Below are 14698 nucleotides of genomic sequence, written 5' to 3'. Positions count from 1 at the left end.
ACACCAAGATGACCGAAAACTTAGGACATGACAAATGTTTCAAAGCAGACATCACAAACATGCTCCAGTAAACAATTACAAGTACACCTGAAACAGTGGAAAAATTTTAAAATCTTATAAAAGAAATGGAAGCTATAAAGAACCAAGTGGAAATTTTAGAACTGAAAAATACAATAACTAAAATTTTCAAAACTCAATAAATAGGCTCAACGGTAGAATGGAGAGAACAAAGGAAAGAATAAGCAAACTGGAAGATAAAACCACAGAAATTACCCAATCTGAACAACAGACAAAATAGACTAAAAAAAAAAGGCGGCCGAGGGTGGGTGCAATAAACAGAGTCTCAGAACCTGTGGGACTATAATATTCCTATTATCAGAATTCCAAAAAGATTGGGTAAAAGGACAGGGCTAAAACAGTAATGGCTGAAAACTTCCCAAATTTGGTAAAAGGTATAACCATACAGGCTCAACATGTTAAATGAACCCCAAACAGGACAAACCTAAATAAATCCACTCCAAAACACACCATAATCAAATTTTTAAACACTAAAGACAAAGGGAAAATCTTGAAAGTAGCAAAGGGGGAAAAAAGAAAACATTACCTGTAGGGGAAAAAACAATTCAAATTAACAGTGGATTCTCCATCATACGTCATGGAAGCCAAAAGAAAATCGCACAACATTGTTCAAGTGCTTAAAGAACTCTCAAAAGAGAATCTTATGCACAGTGAAAATAATCTTCAGAAATGAAGGGGAACTCAAGACATTCTCAGACGAAGGAAAACTAGAAGAATTTGTTACCAGCACACCTACCCTAAAAGAATGGATAAAGGCTATCTAACAAAGAAAGTGATAAAGGAACAAACTTTGGACCAACAGGGTAAATCCACCAACAAGATGTAGAAATCCTAACATGTATGAAAAAACCACAAAGCTGTTAAATAAGTGAAAGAAAAACTGATAGAGTTGAAAGGAGAAACAGACAAATCCACGATTATATTTGGAGATTTCAACACCCCTTTCTCAACAATTGATATAATAACTAAGAGAAAAGCAACAGGGATACAGAATTCAACAATACCATCAACCATCAGGATGTAATGGATATTTACAGAGCAGTCCACTAACCAGAGTAGAATGCACAATCTCTTTTTAAGTGCCCACAAAATATATATCAATAAGACCATATCCTGGGCCACAGGAGGGGAAAAAAAGTTAAACAACTGAAAATATACAGAATGTGTTCTCTGACCTCAATGGAATCAAATTAGAAATCAAAAACAGAATGATAACAGAAGATCTCCAAACACTTGGAAACTAAGGAATAAAGCTACACAATCTCTAGGTCAAAGAAGTCTTAAAAGAAATTTTAAAATACATTGAATTGAATAAAAATAAAAATACAACATAATAAAATTTGTGGTACACAGTTAAAACATTTATAGTACTAAATGCACAAATTACATTTTTTAAAAGTCTCGAGTCAATAATCTCTCTCACCTCAAGAACCTAGAAACAGAAAAGCAAAACAACCCAAAGCAGGCAGAACAAAAAAAAAAAATAATAATAAAGAACAGAAATCAGTAAAATTGAAAACAGAAAGATAGTAAAGAGAAAATCAATGAAAAAAGAGCTGGTTCTTCAGAAAGATAAAAAAAATTGACAAATTTTGTGCAAGACTGGCCAAAAAGGAGAGAAGATGTAAATGACCAATATCAGGAATGAAACAGAGGGTATCTTCCTAGACCCTGCACACACCAAGAGGAAAGTAAGGGAATAGTATGAACAGATCCACATATGCAAATTTCACAACTTAGATTAAATGGACCAATTTCTTGACAAACACAAACTACCACCACTCATCCAATATGAAATAGATAATCTGAATGGGAATTATTAAGGAAATTGAATTCATAATTTTGTTATTACTTAAATATTTTTTATTTAATGGAGGTACTGGGGATTGAGCCCATGACTTCGTGCATGCTAAGCAAGCGCTCAGCCACAAAGCTATACTCTCCCCTGAATTCATAATTTTGAAACAACCAAAAAAGAAATCTCTAGGCCCAGAAGGTTTCACTTGAGAATTCTACAAAATACCAATTAACATCAACTCTACACAATCTCTCTAGAAAACAGGAGGAGGGAATTCCCAAATTCATTTTATGAAGCTAGTAATTCCAGGATAACAAGCCAAACAAAGACATTAAAAAAATAAAACTACAGATCAGTATCCCTTATGAATATAGACATAAACATCCTTAAAATATTAGCTAATAGGGAGGAAGGTATAGCTCAGTGGTAGGATACGTGCCTACCAAACACATAGTCCTGGGTTCAATCCCTAGCACTTCTATTAAAATAAATAAATAAAACCTAATTACCTACCCCCTCCCAAAAAAAAATACAGTGCTATATGTCAACTGTATCTAAAATAAAACTGGAAAAGATTTAATATTAGCAAACACAATTAAGAATATACACAAAGAATTATACATTATGAATCATGACCAAGTGGGGTTTCTTCCAGAAAAGCAAGGCTAGTTTAATATTCGAAAAGCAATCAATGTAATCTACCACATTAACAAGCTAAAGAAAAAAGATCACACAATCATATTAATCAATGCAGAAAAAGTATCTGACAAATTTCAACATACATTCATGATGAGAACTCTCAAAATTAGAGGGAAACGTCTTCAGCTTGATAAAGGGCATCTACAAAAAACACCTTACAGCTAACACTACAATTAATGGTTAAAGATTGAAGGCCTTCCCCGTAAGATCAGAACAAGGCAAGGATACCCACTCTCATCACTTTTATTCAACGTAGTGCTGGAAGTTCTAGTCTGTGCAATATGGCAAGAAAAGGAAATAAAAGGCACATAGCTCAGAAACAAAACTGTCCCTATTTGCATATGACATAAACATGCCAGGACTTACATGCTGAAAACTACAAACTGCTGATGAAAGAAATCAGAGAAGATCAAAATAAATGGAGAAACATGCTATGTTCATAGACTGGAAGACTCGACATAGTAAAAATATCAATCCTCCCCAAACTGATACACAAGTTTAACACAATTCCTATTCAAAAATCACAGCAAGATTTTTTGTAAATATAGGCAAGATTATTCTAAAAATTTATATGGAATGGGAAAAGAACTAAAATAGCTAAAACAATTTTGAAAAAGAAGAATAAAGTAAAAGGAATCAGGTTACCTAATTTCAAGACGCATTACACCGCTATAGTACTCAGGACTGTGTGGTACTGGTGGAACAGATGCACAGATCAACAGAAGAGAGAACCCAGGAAAGAACACATAAATATGCCCAACAGATGACTGATAAAGGTGCAAAAGCTGTTCAACAGAGGTAAGATATCTTTCCAACAAATGGTGCTGGAGCAATCAGTCGTCCAAGGGAGGGGTGGGGGAAAGAACTTCAACCTAAATCTTACACCTTATACAAAAATTAACTTAAAATAGATTATGTTAATTTTAAAATGCAAAACTATAAAACGTTCACAAAAAATGTAAAAGAAAATCTTCAGCATCTAGGGTAGGCAAAGATTTATGAGACCTGACACCAAAAGTGCAATCCACAAAAGAAAAAAATTGATAAACTGGATTTCATCAAAATTTAAAACTTATGCTCTGTGAAAGACTCTGTTAAGAAAATGAAAAAACAAACTAAAAACTGGGAGAAAATATTTGCAAACCACATAGCCAACAAAGGACTGGTATCTAGAATATATAAAGAAATCTCGAAATTCAACGCTAAAAAAAAATCCAGTTGAAACACATGCAAAAGGCACAAAGAGAAATTTCACAGGAGATACACAGATGGCACAAATAAGCACATGAAAAGATGTTCAATATCACTAGTCATGAGGGAATGCAAATTAAAACCACGAGATATCACTACACACCTATCAGAATGCCTAAAATAAAAAAGTGGTAACACCCAATGATATGGAGAAACTGGATCTCTCATTCACTCCCAGTAGGAATGGAAAATGGTACAGCCACAATGGCTCTTACAAAACCAAAAATGCAGATGTCCTTCAACGGGTGACTGGGTAAACAAACTGGTTCATCCACATGATGGAATACTACTCAGCAGTGAAAAGGAACTATTGGTACACACAACAATCTAGATGAATTACCAGAGAATTATGCTGAGTAAAAAGGTCAATCCCAAAAAGTTACAAACTACATGATTTCATTTATATAACATTCTTGAAATGATAAAATTATAGAAATGGAGAACAAAGTTCTGGTTGCCAGGAGCTAAGGAGGGGTAAGGGCAGGAGGGAAGTGGTCATGGCTATCACAAGGTAACATGAGGGATCCTTGATGATGGAAACATTCGGTATCTTAAATATATCAATGTCCACGTACCATTTGCGCTATGCATTATAGTTGTGCAAGATGTTCCCACTAGGATAAGATGGGTAAAAAGGGCATGAGGGATCTCTGTGTTATTTAACAACTAATAGCACATAAGTCTACCATTATCTCAAAATAAAAATTAGGTTCTTTTTTAAATGGCATTATCTCAAAATAAATTTTTTTTCCAATGGCATTATCCCCAAAGGACTTATCAGTCTAATCATTTGTCATCAGATTTTAATATTTTAGTTATTTTAATATTTCTAATTTTCTTGTTGACAGGCAATAGAAGAGCTCGCTAGAAAATTCCATCTCTAACAACCTGGTTCCAAAGCATTTACCAAGTGCTTGTCATGTGCAACTCGGAGCTAGGGAAACAGGCAAAGAGGAATACAATGCAGATTTAGAAGAGAGCTTGTACTTCCAATGAATTTGAACAGGAACTATAGTACTGAGCTCAAGACACTTCATAAGGAGCTTCATTATTCCTGCCCATAATCATAAGTATTTCTAAACAGAATAGGGGCAGCACCCAACGAGTGTTATGACCAACTCACATGTAAGTAACTCTAAAGGAAGTCTTCTCTTCCTTCCTTCCTTCCTCCCAGCCACTGTGAGACACTTCCTGCCAGGAACCTCCCACCCTCTCCTCTCCCTGTCTCAATTCAGCCCAAACCACCCCTACATGTTAGCTGGACAGAAACAGGACAGGGGAAAGGTGAGACTCATACACACTTGTGTCTCTCTCTCACACACACACACACACACACACACACACACTCACTCTTCTCTCACCCAACTTGCTGTAACTCCTCTGAATATGAACACCCAAAGGAAGAAAAGAACAGCAAAGGAGAAGGGCTGGTTAAGACCTCCAGCTGCCAGGCCTCCTCTCACTGGGTGTGTCATCAGAAAAGGAAGAGACAAAGGGAAAAAGAAAAAAAAAAAAAAAGGAAGTAAGGAAAGAAAGAAAAGCTATGCTACATTCATACTGCACCCCAACCGCAGCTTTCACAAAACAAACAAAAGCCCCCAACTCTGTCCACTTCTCCCCTCTCCAATCCCAGAAGCATTTCCCAAGTACCTCTAGAACTGAGTTCCCCCTAAAACTGAGTTCCCCTGCCAAGTATGACCAGTCTCTCTACCCAAAACTGTATTCCCTTTCCTGTCCCCTCTGACCACAATCCTTTGCTAACTGAGCAGTGATCAACCAGTCAGCTGACTGCAACTGTTGCTGTGGATAGCATCTTTAACGTACTATACAAACTCAGGTTGTGCCTCCAGGGCAAGATGAGCTCACAGACCCCCAAGCCATGGACCACCTGGCCAGAGAACTGTAAACCAGAGACATCCCAACTCCCTAAACGAGTAAGAAATGTCACAAGACAATGATTAATTCCAGCCTCTTTGTTCTTCCCCCTTTAAAAAAAAAAAAAAACCTAACTCGAAGACCAGGTTGGAGTGGATCTGAGGCTTGTCTCCCATCCCTTGCTTGGTGCCCTGCAGTAATCTTGTACTTTCCTTCACCACAAACCCCATGTTAGTCAGACTAGCTTTTGCTGCATGTAGGGTGAGTGGGCCAAAGTTCAGTTCAGTAACACCTCCTTCCCTTGAAAACACACTGGTCTCCTCCCAGCTTTGCTGGAGCCATGCCTCAGAAGTCACATTCCAAGAAGCTGGAAAATAAATACCGAATGTGTATAATCATCATTTGTGAATACTCTAACCCTTGCCTTCTAGTAAAGCTTTGCTGTAAAGCTTTTTAATGATTTTCACATTTTAATGATTAGGTTACCCTTGGAAATTAGAGGTTTCGTTTATACCAAGAAACCTAACATTAAACTACTAGTCACACCCACTGGGCAAGAACTGCTTTCACCTGTTAATAGAACTTGACGGTCTAGCTCTAGGCTGAGACCCAGCAGTGAAGCCTGTGAAAACTGGCAACCCAAGGATGTGAGGGCAAGCCGCAGTAACAATGGCCTCTCTACCAACTGGGAGGGTCAGTTAGGCTGACTGGTTGGGTCATCAGTTCCCCATCTTCCCTTAACATTTCAGGTGTCCTGTTTCCAAGGCTGGGAGTGGCATGAAGTGATTAAACCTGGTACTTGCACCAGAGTTCACCTACTATATATACCCTACCCATAGTTTCACATTCAATTCTAATAAACTTAGTTGGTTTCTAAATTCATAGCTAGTCTGAAAGAATACATTTCATTCAAAGAAAAGCACTCTGTTCATTTACCCATCATTTGTTAAATGTCTAAGAAGTGCCAGGCACTCGGAGACAGAGCATTGACGAATACACAGTGATCCCTATTCTCCCTGGTTTATGTAGGGGAGGGGGCTCAGACGGTAGAAGAGTAAATAAAAATACTTGCACATAATTACAAAAAATTAATTCATTACAAAATGTGACAGTTGCTAATAAGGATATAAACAGAGCTGAGGAACTCATCCTTTCTCAGCAACTTCCTTTCCAGTACAGTAAAATGTAGCTACAAAAATCATATCATCTATTGACCCCAAATATACTGTGAAATTGACTTTAAAAAATTAAATCCTTGTTGTCCTCTCTTTATGGTGAAAGCTGAATGGCATTCCAACTCCCTAGAATGGAGGTGGTAAGTGCCAGGCATAAGGCAGCGTTTCCACAGGTGAAGGTTGCCAAAAATGGTCACTGAGAAGTGAGGGAAGAAAATGGGGAGTAAGACAAAGAGCAAGCCTTAAGCTATTTCACCACTTGGTCTAAGGTGGGCCCTCTAACAAGGAAGAACACTTCCTTCTACTTGTCAAGATCACAGAGCACTCTATGCCTGGGATCCATAATCCTTCCTCGTTCCACCCTTCAGGCGATTTAGCAACGTTTGTAGAATCACTGGGGCACAAAACCACCATGTGGAAAATTGACTTTTTAAGGAAAATGGAGTATATTCCAAACAAGCAACCCACAAATCAGCCCCACTTAAACTGGAGACTGCCAAGTTAATTTAAAACACTGGCCTTGCTTTCTGCAATGTTTACCTCCAGTCAAAACTCTTATGTTGGAGGGTGGGAGGGTATAGCTCAGTGATACAGTGCTTGCTTAGCATACATGGTGTTCTGGATTCAATCCCCAGTACCTCCATTAAAATAACAAGCAAAAAAATTAAAACCTAATTACCTTCCCCCAAAATAAATTAAAAAAAAAAAAAAGCGATCACCTCAACCAACCCCGGAGGAATATTCAGAAAATTACCCAATCTCTTCAAATGTGCCAAACACAATAACCTAATGTATAAACCTACTGACTGGAAGATACTTTTGAAAGCAAATCTGACCCACAAAGGCAATAATAAATTTCCATTAAGGAAGCTATAAGCACAAATTACCGAGCAAAAACAAATCCAAGCTTCATCTGGGCCTCAGAGCAGAAAAAAAAAAAAAAAAAAAAAAGAACAGTTGTGAATTGTTATTTTAGAAGAAACCCATCTCTTACAATTCAGATGTAATTTCCCCAAAGTTAACTCCAAGATTTTTGCTAATTTGTTTAGCTTTGCTTTCTCAAACAAAATTATTCAGACTGAAGACTCTAAATGTGTTCCCTGCTATTGCACCTCTACTTCTTATTTTATAAAGACTAACCTCCAAGTTAGGAAGTTACACCTGAAAGCTTTCACCTGGCCTTTTAGTCTAACTACCTACAGATATGAATTAATGGCGGGAGGGGGGATAGTCCACTCCTCTTGTCACAAATTAGGAATTGGAGAGGAACGATCTCCCTTTTTTTGAAAGAGCTCCAGAAAATTTTCCATCAATTCCCTCCGTTCACCCAGCTCCTCTGTAACAGCTGCGAGAAAATTCTCCCTTTGATCTCTCAGGCATCACCCTCAAACTCTCCCATCTACCTGTGCTGCTCTCCCATGGAGAGCATCAGCCTCTGTAACAACCGTGCAAAGCTGCCTCCCCCACCGCCCCAGTCTCCTCATTCTCTGCTTAAAAGCCTCCAACTTCCCATTTCACTCAAAATAAAAATCTTAGTCCCTATAAAGTTCAAGTTCTGCATCATCTAGCCAGCCTGCCACCTCCTTAACCCTCCAGCCTCATCTCCTGCTATCTTTCCCCCACTCCCAGCTCACACCTTTACACTAGTTTTCTGCCTGGAATGCTCCCTCCTCTCCTTGAGGGGCTTTCTCAAATGTTACCTTCCCTTAACCTTCCACCCCCAGCCCATGTAAACCTGCCAATTCCTAACTATCCTCCTAGCAAACTCTATTGAACTGACTGTTATCCCCAATATAAGTTCCAGGAATGCAGGGATTTATCTGTTTTGTTCACTGCTGTGTCCCCAAAATCTAGATCGGTGCAAGTTACCCGACAAGCGTTCAGTAAGCATGCGTGAATGAAGGAGAGTCATTTACTTAACAAATGTTTGCTGAGCACCTACTCCGGGCTCAGTTTAAATCAAGACAAATAACACACTGTCCCTGACTTTAACGCACCAGATAGATTGAAAAGTCAGGGCTGCAAACTACGGCCACCGGCAGGTCACACAACATGTTCACAGGAAGAGGCCTCGGCTTCGCATTTCTGGGGACCAGTCCAGCTTCCCACCATCGCGCGGTTCTCCAGGGACCATCCCCAGAGGGTCCACCTCTAGTCCCCTGAGAGGGGCGGGACTCACTCGCCCTCCCCAAGCCTGAAAGCTATCCAGCAGCGCAACTTTCGGCCTCTTCACGCCGGACACAAGATCTAAAGAAACAAATTTAAGAGCCTAAGCTCCTCAGCTTCCGCCCCACACCAACTCTGCCCCGCGGGCCATTCCCCACTGAGGTCCGGACCGAACCTCGGCTCGAACCAGCGGTCCCTGCCTGACGACAGTCCGCGACCTATTTCCGCGGTCCCCACCTGCTCCCGGCGTCCCCTTCGGCTCTTCCCAGTTGCGCGTGCGCAAGCAAACCCTCGTGGGTTCAGGCGAGGGTGGGGCGGGCGCCCGGGCTGGGCACACCTCCAGCGTAGAGCTGGCTTCTGATTGGCTGCCTCTCGCTCTCCCGAGCACAGCCGGGGAGGCCTGCGGCTGCGCCTCTAAAGGCGCTACCAGTCGAGTCTTGTGCTACTGCGTCTTGCTCCTCGCAGCCTCCGCGGGCTCTCTGGAATCGTTGCAACCCTGCCGGCATGTCTCAGGTATACGCGTGCCCAGCCTGGTTGCGAAGGTGCAACGGGGCTGGAGGCTGGTACGGGGATCAGCCTGCAGACACAACTTCGCAAGGTCTTTCCCTTCCGGGCTCTGCTGCTATTCCTGGACCCATGCCCAGCCCGGATTCTTTTGACAGAGCCCTGTAAGCGGAACTTTCCGGTTCGGGACTCAGAACGCAACTACCCAGCTCGCAACTGCTGGAATATTGCCCATGGGAAGGAATTCGCAGTGAAGCAGGAATAGGGGTCGGAGGCGAGGGTCCTAGGTAGACAGATGGGATGTAGTGGGTTACATGGGTCGAAAGAGTAAGGGGACCGAATGCCCCACGCGGAAGGACACGGTAGGAGTAGGGCGCCACGCAGTGTGGAGACGCAGGGAGGTCAAGGGAATTAGGGGCCGAGTGTCCGGCGTGCTTGAGAAGGGGAGGGACGCGCCCTGGGGGAGGGGTGATCTAGAGGCCTTTTCCTCCTTCGACTTTAGACGCTTTTCCGGGACCTGGCAGTGGGGGGAGACTTTTGGCTTCTCTCGCCTCTCTCCAGTCCCGGCACTGGGACAGAGGTCGGCGCCCAGTGGGAGGGGGCCAGCGGGCTCTGGCCGCTGACACCAGTGTGCTCAAGCTCTGTTCTTTTCTCAGCTATTTCAAACCCGCTGTGCCAGCCCTACCCTCAAGTCAGGGCTAACCTGGGACCCCGTCTGGCCCGGTAGTTGCCAGACAGTTGGCCACGCTGCTTCAGTCTTAGCCTGCTTCCTTCACCTGTTTCCATCACCTGATACCTGGTATAGTGAGAAATCTCAGTACACAGTTGTCCATCAAATGAGTGAACAGATGTGCTTCCCCTCCTGGTTTTGCTGAATCTTTCGGGCTGCCCCGTTGAGGAGATGAGGAAACACTGCTTTTCCTCACCTGCATTGCTGGGGGAATACTGCCTTTCCAATCCCTCCACCCGTTACTGAACTCTGTTCAGACCTCTCGTCTCCTTGGATTTTAGGCTGAGTTTGAGAAAGCTGCTGAGGAAGTTAAACACCTCAAGACCAAGCCGGCAGATGATGAGATGCTGTTCATCTACAGCCACTACAAACAAGCGACCGTGGGTGACGTGAATACAGGTACGCTAAGCTGAGGTTGGGAGAGCCCATCAAAGCAGCTCAGCAGCCTTGGCTGGTGCTGGAACTCAATGTGCAGGAGCCTCACTCTCAAAACTACCCAAGGCCCTACTCTTCAGGCAGGACATGGTGATGGTTCATGGGGTTCTTGGGGTTTCAGCTGGAGAGTTTCCCCAAAGATCATGTTCCTGGATGGAGTTGACAGACCCTGCACCGTTCTTGGCTTCTTCGTGGCTCAGAGAGCAGAATTCAAATTCTAGTTTGGGAAGGACTTTACTGGTTATCACTAGCATTTCCCATCTATTTGGGAGGAAGCAAAGATCCCAGCTCAAAAGAGACTTGCTCCAAGCTCTCAGCTCAGTAATAGTTTTGTCAAACCATACTGCTTCCAGCCCAGATGGGCAGGATCAAAGTCAGAGCACTTGGCAGCCGGACCAAGCCTGATGTCAGGAGCAGAGAAACAGCTGACTTCCTGGAGCAGGTCAGAAGCATTTTTTTGCTGACAGCAAAATGCTGATGAACATTTGTTCCCTATCAAAAAATCTTGGTACAGATTTTGAGGCCTTGGTTTGGACCACCACATTCGGGAACGCTGTCTTGCCCGCCTTGGACAGTTTTCACTCTGCCCCTAAGTGTCTGAAACCCAGAAGTGTATAGGAAGAGCACGATGCAGCCTGTGCAAGGACTCAGAGGTGGTGGCTACAGTAGCATAGAAGGAGGCCACCCCTACTCTTGTTTGGGAGGGTGAGCATAGGCCCCTAATCCCACTGCAGTTGGGGCGGAGGGTGGAGCAGGTGGGCTGGCTGCCAGCCCGCTGGAAGCAGGGAATGGTGCCCAGAGCTCAAGATCCTGGCAGTGCCAAATCAGAGATCACAGGGAGGGCTTAGATGAGAAAGCTCTTGTGGTGAAGGTGAGTTTTACCCTGGATCTATAAACTCTGCCTCCTCCTAGGGAGCCAAGAGGGATGAAGTGTGGGTGACTAGAGTGGCTGAGATGCTTTTCTGATAAACACAATTTTCACAGAGGCTGGCCTCTGCCCTGCTTTCACATATGTATGGATAGACCGGTGTGGGAATCTGTCACTTCCCAATCAGCTCACTCTAGAACTGTGCTGTCCAGTACAGTAGCCACTAGCCACATGCAGCTATCTAAATTTAAAGTGAAAATAGTTAGCATTAAATAAAATCAGAGGTTCGGTCACATTTCAGGTGCTCAGTTGCCACAATTGGCCCCTGGGTTGGACAGTGCAAATGTACAACCTTTCCGTCCTCATGAAAAGATGTTGGGATGTGCTGCTCTAGGATTCTAATGATGAGTCTCCGGGGGCAGTTTTGCTCAAGTATCCCTGGGATTGCTTCCCTGCAAGCTCCTGGTGGGAGACTTGCTGTTTCTCAGATGCAGTGGTCCAGGCTCTGGGCACTGTGGTTGCTCCCCTTGGCTTTGTTCTCAGCATGGCAGTGAACTAAGTCAGCAGGGAAGTGGTGTGTTTCCCAAGCGTAAAACCATGGTATAACTTAAAGGAAGCTTGCCCTCAGGGGAAGAAAAGAAACCCTCCCACAAATCAACAAGAAATAGACTAAAAATTTGATAGAAAAAATAGGGCAAGGATATGAACAGACAGTTCACAGAAAAGGACACCCAAAAAACTGATGACAGTAATGCATGAGGGAGATAAACTGAGTGGGAAGACTGGGAGGAAACGGAATTAATTCCGTGGTGCTTGAATTTTAAGCCAGGTGACTGGATGTAGTACTTGTTTGAAAAAAAAAAATTTAAGTACAGTTTTTAAAAGGAGACATTTTGGATTTATTTAACTTAAAAGACAAGGACTCTTTAGTAATGAGAGCAGTTTTCCTCCTATTTTCTCTAGATCTTAAGTTTGGATTTCTGTACGTGTGGATTTCTGAAGGCAGAACCCGCCATACTAGACTCATTTAATAGCCTAGAAGGAATAGATGTAATCAAAGTTGGTATTCATGGCAAGAAAACTGATCAAGGTCTCCATCAGAACTTGCAGCAGATCTAATCTCTTTCCTTCCCTTGTTTAAGAACGGCCTGGAATGTTGGACTTCAAAGGCAAGGCCAAGTGGGATGCCTGGAATGAGCTGAAAGGTAATTGCTCTAATCCGTATCCTTCATTTGGAAAGCCCGGCAGTGAAACACTCGTCATTAAGGAGTGTAAGAGGTGCGGGGAGAGAACGCAGTGGAAGAGGCACATGCTGGGGAACCAGTTTGACCTGGGCCAGAATGGAAAAAAACTAGGCCACCTAATTTTTCTCCCAATACCATTCATGCCTTTTCCAAAAGCCCCATCTCAGAGCCGCGGGGTCATCTGGAGAAAGGGGAGGGACTGGGGACCAGGCCAATAGATGGGGAGGCGATAGAGTTGGCTTGGGCTTTATATGTATCCATAAGGGGTGGTTTCCTGCCCACACCTCCCTCTCCCCCACAAGACCAGGCAGTGACCCTCTAGTCCAAGCTGCCCTCCCCAGTTCCCCTTCGGCCAGAAAGGCACATAAAGAGGAATGAGCTAATGCATGGCAAGCTGCTGGCACATCGTAGGCTCGGTGAATGGGGCTATTCTATGCTAAGCGACTTCAGCCAAGAAGTATCCCGGCTCCAACTTAATCACGTGCCACCTGCAGCAGCAAGACCCAAAAGTTGGCACTAAAGTGCCCGCCAGCTTTTGTGCCCTAGCTAGCTGGTTTCTGAATAAGCCCTCTGTCTCCCTTCAAATGAGAAACCCTTGAATTCAAAAGGGGCCAGAGAACAATAACCACACTCCTAGGATTTGTCAGTAACTGGAACAGGAATGCCTGTCCGGCTGTCCATTCCCATTGGGCATTTCCATGCCATTCTCAGACCCCACATACTTGCCCGTGGGCATCTCTCTTTCGCCACAGAACCCAGGAAACTGGGCATCACTGTCTGGGGGCTCTCACCCTTTGTATCCCCTCCAAGAGCCAGCTCAGAGTTCTCAAAACTTTGCTCAGAGCTTCTCTCTGGGGAGAAGAGGGTGCCTGGCTTTGTTTGGGGTTTTTTTTTTTTTTTTTTTTTTTTGCCACTGGCAGCTTAACAGCTCTGGGAGATAAGAGCCTGACAGAAAAATACTTGTTTGGTGAGAACCAATCGTGAGACTCAACAGGACCAACAGTTAGTGCAGCTCCCCATGTTCAATCGGACACGACAGTGGGGCCCTCACGTGGCCAGCAGGCCAGTGACAGGCCTCAGGACAGCTGCACACACATCAGGGGGCTCAGTGCTTTCTGGAGCATTCCCTGTGGGCCAGGCTCCTCCTTGAGGACTTTAAGTCGAACCATGGCCAGGTCTGTGAGGTGGAGATAGTAGAACCGCCCCTCCCAGGTGAGAAACTGAGCCTCAGAGCCCTAAACCAGGGCTCTGTTAAGTCTGCTGCCTTTCTACCATGCCGCCTCTCTGACAAATAACCTTGTCAATGCCTTACAGGGACTTCCAAGGAAGATGCCATGAAAGCTTACGTCAACAAAGTAGAAGAACTAAAGAAAAAATACGGAATGTAAGGGACTGGATTTGGCTGCCAGCCACACATTTCATCTAAATTGATATAATGCCTTGTTTTTCTAACACTGTGGATGAAGTTAATAAATAACCAGTTAACCCTATTGCTCAAGACAGCCCAGGATAGGGCTTGAACAGACTAGGGGCTGGAATGGTTACTGACCATCGCAGAGTAGTTTTTAATCTGAAGATCAATTAAAAGTACCTTTGTTACTTTAAGCCTTTGGTAACCTGGGTTCTTGAAATGATTTCCTCCTCTGTTCCAGTCTGTCTTCCTCACTTGCTTAAGAATTTATCTGGAAGTGTTTGCGCTTAGCCTTCCCACCCTCCTCTATCCTCTGCTGGAGGCCGGAGCAGGTGGTCCCACCTGTTCCAGGCCTGGCACGTGCTCACCTCTCGTGGGGAGAAGGGTTATAGAAGTAGCCTCTCCCACCTTCTCCCAACTCCAGCTGCACTGATCAGGCGGGCGGAACCGTCATTCTGCAGGTC

General features: G+C 43.6%; 2 protein-coding genes across 9 annotated transcripts in view; one reads left to right on the top strand and one right to left on the bottom strand.

Annotated features, from left to right (window-relative positions):
- Nucleotides 1-9392, bottom strand: part of C5H2orf76 (chromosome 5 C2orf76 homolog) — a 68215-nt gene extending 58823 nt beyond the window's left edge. For 4 of the 8 annotated variants that reach the window (XM_074363519.1, XM_074363522.1, XM_074363520.1 and 1 more), the window contains exon 1: nt 9280-9348. Coding sequence is in view for 2 of the 8 variants with exons in the window: in XM_074363524.1 (XP_074219625.1) it covers nt 8874-8930 (57 nt within the window). In the remaining 6 variants the exon portion in view is untranslated. The other 4 variants (XM_074363524.1, XM_045516288.2, XM_074363523.1 and 1 more) reach the window with 4 other exon arrangements.
- A 31-nt stretch (nt 9393-9423) lies between these two features.
- DBI (diazepam binding inhibitor, acyl-CoA binding protein) lies at nt 9424-14428 on the top strand. The gene is made up of 4 exons (XM_010954633.3): nt 9424-9555; nt 10558-10675; nt 12722-12784; nt 14138-14428. Exons 1-4 carry the CDS (start codon nt 9547-9549, stop codon nt 14209-14211), a joined length of 264 nt encoding a protein of 87 aa, XP_010952935.1. The 5' UTR covers nt 9424-9546; the 3' UTR covers nt 14212-14428.
- The last annotated feature ends 270 nt before the right edge of the window (nt 14429-14698 follow it).

The sequence above is a fragment of the Camelus bactrianus genome, chromosome 5 (genome assembly GCF_048773025.1).
Source record: "Camelus bactrianus isolate YW-2024 breed Bactrian camel chromosome 5, ASM4877302v1, whole genome shotgun sequence".
NCBI classification, from domain to species: Eukaryota; Metazoa; Chordata; class Mammalia; order Artiodactyla; family Camelidae; genus Camelus; species Camelus bactrianus.
This window is presented reverse-complemented; position numbering and strand designations above follow the sequence as displayed.